The following is a 6,425-nucleotide window of genomic DNA, read 5'->3' as shown; positions in this document are numbered from 1 at the left end:
GCGGAGCACAGGCTCCGGACGCGCAGGCTCGGCGGCCACGGCTCACGGGCCCAGCCGCTCCGCGGCACGTGGGATCCTCCCGGACCGGGGCACGAACCCGCGTCCCCTGCATCGGCAGGCGGACTCTCAACCACTGCGCCACCAGGGAAGCCCCAGAGCCACACTCTTAACCACTGTCCTCTGCTGCATCCTATGGGCCCAGCTCACATTCCCGTGTGATCTCCTCCTATTCCCTTGAACCCTTATCCTCTTCCCTAGTCAAATCGAACTATGTACGTGCTGATCCCTAAACTTTCCCACCACCTTGCTCTGGCTCATGCTGTTCCCTCCACCAGGAGTGCTGTTCCCGACCTGTCCTCCTTTGCTTGGTAGCTGAGGATCAACCAAGGCCTGGCTGCTGGGAAGGCACCGGTGAATGAAACACAGAGTTCCTCCTCTCAAGGAGCTTGAAGTCAACAGAAAAATAACTGGGAAATTACTGGGCGTGCTGATGAGCAAAGAGGCTGTGGGAAGACAGGGAAAGGTCCTGGGAAGGTGAGGTCCAAGCCTGGCCTACAGGACGATTAGGGTTCACCAGTGGAACACCTAGAGGGGAGGGAGGACATTCCAAGCGGGAATGGGGAACAGACTGTGCAAAGGCCTGGAGGGGGTAGGTGAGAACATGCGGTTTTCAGGCAATTGGAAGCTGCTGAGCGTGGCTGCAGCCCAGAGTCTAAGTGGGAGGCTGGGAGATGGGAGGTGGGAGGTGGGTGGGGAAGGGAGGGTGGGGTTACAAAGGTCCTCACAGGGGCCTGGATGCTTCTCTTAATGCTGCATCTGTATCCCCCTCACCTGGTAACAGACTCCAGTTTTCTTTTGAGAACCACCCCCTCACAACCACCCCAAGTCCAGGTGGTGGGCCCACCTGGCTGTGAGTCCACCTGGCTGTGAGGTAGGCTTGGGACCAGGGTCCCTTAACCACAGGGACTGATTCACAGGTAAACAGGGGACTGGAAACAGAGAAACTTGAGCCACTCCCAGACGTTAAGATACTACTTTGGGGAGAAAAGGGCTCTCTTTGCTGGAATGGCCCAGCTGGTGGCTATCAGGCTGTGTGTTTTGGTTGACAGCCGCAGCCGAGGTCCCAGCCAACAGCTAACATCTACCACTGGACATGCAGATGGGAGCAGCCTGCTGTGGGTGAAGTCAAAGAGAGCTGAGCCAAGAGACAGAGAGAGAAATTTCTGAGAATACTGTCTGAGCAGCTGGATCCAGCTGTGCCTGAAGCTATTGTATTCTGGGCTTCTTAATTACTCAAGCTTATGAAGTCCCCTTTGCTGCAGGCAAATTTGAAATAGGTTTCCTCACTTATAGCCAAGAAATTCCAAATGATGGAGCCCTTAGAAGTGCATCTGGGCTTTGCCTTGAAGGTACTTTGGGAGATACTTAGGAAGTGGATTTTAGTAAGTTCACCACCCCCACCTTTCTGTATTCTCCCCAACCTCCAAGACACATGTGGTGACCTCTTCCATTAAGCCTTCACTGATGTGCAGTTTGGACTTCTCCTCTAGGCTGTCATGGGACATATGGTCCAGCCTCTACTTCCATTGTTTACATGGATTGTTATCTGCTGTGCCACTGCCTGGAGGATGGGGACCATGGCCAACAGGCGGCCCCTGTCAGAGGCTTGCAGCAGTGATGTTCGCCACGTGGAACAAAGGCCCTTCCCCTGCCCTCGTGCCTCCGCTTAGCTTTACAGCATCACCAGCGCTGCGGCTGGGGGTGCTCACCTCACAGGAACACCATTTGCTGAGCGCTAGGGCTTGCACCTAGCAAGCCTTCGATCAACATCTGACATAACTATTACAACTGTGGTTACTCCCTGCAGCTACCGTAGTTGGCTAACCCCTGTACTGGGTTCTGGCCCCCTCCACGCTGGTCCAGGAACACAGGACGGAGAAGGGGCGTGAGCTCACCTGTGCTCAGCACAGAAGCCAACCGCACCTCGTAGCAGGGCTTCCCATCCTGGCTGACCTCCTTGAAGAGCCGTGTGTTGTAGGCACTGAGGTTCTGGAAAAGACCAGGGCAGGGGTTTGGGGGAGAGTAAGTCCAGAGCGGGCTGTGGGGTGGGGGGAGGGAAAGTGGGTCACACCACGGAGAGAAGATACACAGGTAAAGCAGTCCGGGGCCTCCGGTGGACCTGCCTGAGTTGTCTGCGAGGGGAGAGAGCAGGGTGGGCAGGCCAGGGCAGACTCCCGCTCCGCTCAGTACACTGAGTGCTAACTTATACTAAGCGCTGTGCAAGACACTTCGTGACCTCAGCTAACCCGGGGTACGGGAGGCAGGTCCCATTCCACAGATAGGGAAATGTCGCCGTGCGGCTGAGCTGGGAGGTGAAAGTGGCACATGGATGCCAGAGCCCAAGCCAAGCAGCTCTGATGTTCTGTGTCCTCCTGCCCTGAGGCTGTCACAAGGCCCGTCAGCCCAGGGTGGGGCAGGGGCGGCTCCATCAGGGCACACACGGGGACATCTTCATTCAAGCCAGGCTGACCCTTAGACGAGGATTCCCAAGTCTTCTCCACCTCAAGGACGCAAGATGCCCATGCCTCTGGGCCCAAGTGGAGACCCAGGAGTGGGCGCCAGTGCCAAGGGGACCCCAACAAACCACCACCCCAAGCTCCCCAACCCCCAAACCTGTGAGTCCAGAAAGTCTTGGGCTAGTTTGGCATCTTCCATGGTACAGTTCCCAGAGAAATAGGTGGTGACTCCCTGTCGGGGAAGGGGCAGATGGGAAACAGGCGCTGCCGAGTTGGGTTGGGGAAGCTGGTGAATGCCTTCCCGCCACCCTCTCCAGCCTCTGGCTTCCTCCACTTCCTCTCAGCAGCCTCCACTGTCCCTCTCCAACTCTTTCCAGGGGGAAAAAATTACAAAACAAACAACAAACAGAGGCCCAAGTCCAGCCTTCCTGCAGCTCTGTGCCAGCCTCTCGCGGGCCCGCCCCTAAGGTTTGCTGCATCCCTCACCCCACGCAGCTCCCAAGCAGCCTCCAGAGGTGGGAAGCTTTGGCCCCCCTCCTTGCCCATGCCCCCTCCTCAGCTCCCTCCAGCTCTCAGCTTCTCTCCTTCCTTCATCCTGCACATGGCATCCCAGGATGTCAGAACTGGGAGGGCATTCAGAAAGCGTTCCATCCAAGCTGCTTACAAATGATGACGCTGAGGCCTGCAGTGGAGGGCGGCTTGGCCTCAGGCGTGACGGACAGCCCGCTGCCTCCCCATCGGGTGCCCCTCCCTCCATACCAGGCGGCCCCCAAGGATGCCCTCCACTCCCCAGTGTGGCTGGTCGGGGGGGGGGGGGCCTCACCTCCTTCCCCAACCCGAGGTGACGAAGCCTCGATTCCAGAGAGAACATGAGCTCCCCGCAGGTCTGCCAGAGGCCCCCGACTTCCTCCGGGTGCTGCTCCGCGGCCTTACTACCCAGGATCACACGTTCCAGCTTCTCCTGCAGGGGAAGGGAGGCCTGTGGCCTGGCCACACCACCCGAACCTGCCTCCTGGAGCACCCCCCTCCCCGCCCCCATCGACCCCCAAGCTCTTCTCCCACAGTCTAAGACCTTCTGGCTCAGAGTGCAGTTGACAGACCAGCAGCACTGACACTGCCCGAGAAATGCAGACCCTCACGCCCCACCTGCTCAGGCCTGCTGGGTCAGAAGCTGCATTTCAACAAGCTCGCCAGGCAATTCGTGCACTCAGTAGGGGCTGAGAGCCCTGGTGTAAGAGCTGCCTCTGCCCCAGATGGGCCTGAGCCCCGTGCTCCCAGAGGCGGGCTCCTCATGCCCAGGCTCCTCCGCTGTCCTCGGTGGTGACCAGCAGGCTCCACCTCTGCAGCACCGAACAGCACACAGAGCCCTTTCACAGCCTCCGCTCATTCGTCCCTCGGGTCAGCAGGGTCAGGAGGTGGCTGCAGCACCCAGGGCCGTGCGGTGTGGTAGTGACAAGGTCAAAGCTCCTCTCAGGGCCCGACTCCCACTGGGGCTCCATCTGCTGCATGCCCCGCCCCCCATCCCACCGGCCCCAAACTGCCCACCTTCCCCAGCCCTCTTCAGCTCACCTTGGGCAGGTTGGGAACAAACTTGGTGTCACCAAAGGACTTGTAGTTGCCCATGTTGGAGTAGACACCTGCAGTGTAGACCAGGAACGCCTGGGGGAAAGGGGGTCAGAGGAAGCACAGCCTCCCTACCCTACGGAGGTTCCCTCCTGGGATATTAACACCGCAGAGGAAGCAGTATGGGTGAGGCTGGGAGATTGGCGGGGCAGGACCCACATCCTGGGAGGCCCCAGTCTGGCCACAACATGCTTTCACAGCCCAGTCTTCACACACCCATCGTCCAGCCAAACTGGTCTTCTCAACAGCTACCAAATACATCCAAGCCCTCATGCACCTTGTTCCCTTTACATCAGCACCCTCTCAGCCACCTGCGGCCCTCTCATGTGACCCCCGAGGTCCAGCGCAAACACCACCTCCTTCTGCAGGAAACCTGTCCACAGCCCTCACCTGGCAGGCAGCCAGCACCGGAAGCATCAAACATTAGTGCTGGAGGGGCCTTGGTCCACTACTCTATGGCTTTTGCTGGCCCCAAATCCAGTCTCCCTTCCTCTGGCAATAAGGCCTCACATCGATAGGGTGAAATCTCCCTTCCCCAACTCCAGGGGTGGGCACAGGCCCAAGCTGGCCAATAAGAGCCCAACCAGGAAATTTCCCAGGGGCAACAAGCCTCTGTTTCATACCAAGAATCATCAAGCCTGAAGCCCCAGGAGCTCCCCTACTGGGGTGACGGAAGAAAGCAAAGCTGAGAGATGAAGACTGCATCACCATGGTATCACCGAGTCCCTGAATCTAGTCGTGCCTGAAGCCTCTCTAGCCCTGGACTTTTCAATTATGTGAGCCAGTAATTCTCTCTTTTTTTAAATAGACTTTATTCTATAGAGTAGGTTTAGGTTCCCAGCAAAACTGAGCGGCAGGTACAGGGATTACTCCAAAGTCCCCTATCCCCACACAGGCAGAGCCTCCCCCATTTTAATAGCCCACACTAGACTGGTGCATTTCTTACAACTGATGAACCTACATTGACACCTCATCACCCAAAGGTCATAGTTTACCTCAGGGTTCACTCTTGGCGTTGTACATTCTATGGGTTTAGACAGATGTATAATGACATATATCTACCATTATGTATGATACATTACTCTGTATTATACAGAGTAGTTTCAGCGTCCTAAAAACCCTCTGTGCTCGTCCTCCCTCCCAATGCCTGGCAACTACTGATCTTTTTACTATCTCCATAGTTTTAACTTTTCCAAAATATCATATAGTTGGAATCATACAGTATGTACCCTTTTCAGGTTGGTTTCTTTCACCCAGTAATATGCATTTAACTTTCTCCATGTCTTTTCATGGCTTGATAGCTCATTTCTTTTTAGCACTAGATAATGTTCCATTGTCTGATGTACCACAGTTTGTTATTGATTCAGCCACTGAAGAACATTTCAGTTACTTCCAAGTTTTGACAGTTATGAATACAGCCGCTATAAAAATCGTGTGCAGGTTTTTTTGTGGACATAAATTTCACTTCAAGTTTTCACCTTGGTAAATACCAAGGAGCATTACTGCTGAATCGTACGGCAAGAGTACGTTTAATTTTATAAGGAAGTGCCAAACTCTCTTCCAAAGTGGTTGTACCATTTTGCATTCCCACCAGCAATGAACAAAAGTTCCTATTGTTCCACATCCTTGCCAATATTTGGTGTTGTTGGTGTTTTAGATTTAGGCCGATCTAATAAGTATATAATGGCATCTTGTTTTGTTTTGTTAAGATGTTGGGGGTAGGAGTTTATTAATTAGTTTATTTATTTTTGCTGTGTTGGGTCTTCGTTTCTGTGCGAGGGCTTTCTCTAGTTGCGGCAAGCGGGGGCCACTCTTCTTCGCAGTGCGCGGGCCTTTTACTATCGCGGCCTCTCTTGTTGCGGAGCACAGGCTCCAGACGCGTAGGCTCGGTAGTTGTGGCTCACGGGCCTAGTTGCTCCGCAGCATGTGGGATCCTCCCAGACCAGGGCTCGAACCCGTGTCCCCTGCATTAGCAGGCACATTCTCAACCACTGCACCACCAGGGAAGCCCGGCATCTTGTTTTTTAAGTTTGCAATTCCCTAGTGACATACGATGTGGAGCATCTTTCCATATGATTATTTTCCATCTGCATATCTTCTTTGGTGAAATATCTGTTAAGGTCTTTGGTCCATTTTTAAATCAGGTTGCTCGTTTTCTTACTGTTGAGTTTTAAGAGTTCTTTGTACATCTTGGATAACAGTCCTTTATCAGACATATGTTTGCAAATATTTTCTCCCAGTCTGTGACTTATCTTTTCATTCTCTTGACAGTGTCTTACACAGAGC

The 6,425-nt window shown here is 54.4% G+C and overlaps 1 protein-coding gene across 1 annotated transcript in view; it reads right to left on the bottom strand.

The window, feature by feature from the left end:
- DPP3 (dipeptidyl peptidase 3) overlaps positions 1-4,197 on the bottom strand; it is a 25,191-nt gene extending 20,994 nt beyond the window's left edge. The window contains exons 1-4 of the mRNA XM_028501364.1: positions 4,086-4,197; positions 3,340-3,477; positions 2,674-2,748; positions 1,956-2,049 (exon numbers count right to left, since the gene is read on the bottom strand). Of these exons, the coding sequence (XP_028357165.1) occupies positions 1,956-2,049; positions 2,674-2,748; positions 3,340-3,477; positions 4,086-4,139 (361 nt within the window). The 5' untranslated portion in view covers positions 4,140-4,197. The remainder of the gene's footprint in view (positions 1-1,955; positions 2,050-2,673; positions 2,749-3,339; positions 3,478-4,085) is intronic.
- Positions 4,198-6,425: the final 2,228 nt, after the last annotated feature.

This window comes from Physeter macrocephalus, chromosome 16 (assembly GCF_002837175.3).
Source record: "Physeter macrocephalus isolate SW-GA chromosome 16, ASM283717v5, whole genome shotgun sequence".
Lineage (NCBI taxonomy): Eukaryota > Metazoa > Chordata > Mammalia > Artiodactyla > Physeteridae > Physeter > Physeter macrocephalus.
This window is presented reverse-complemented; position numbering and strand designations above follow the sequence as displayed.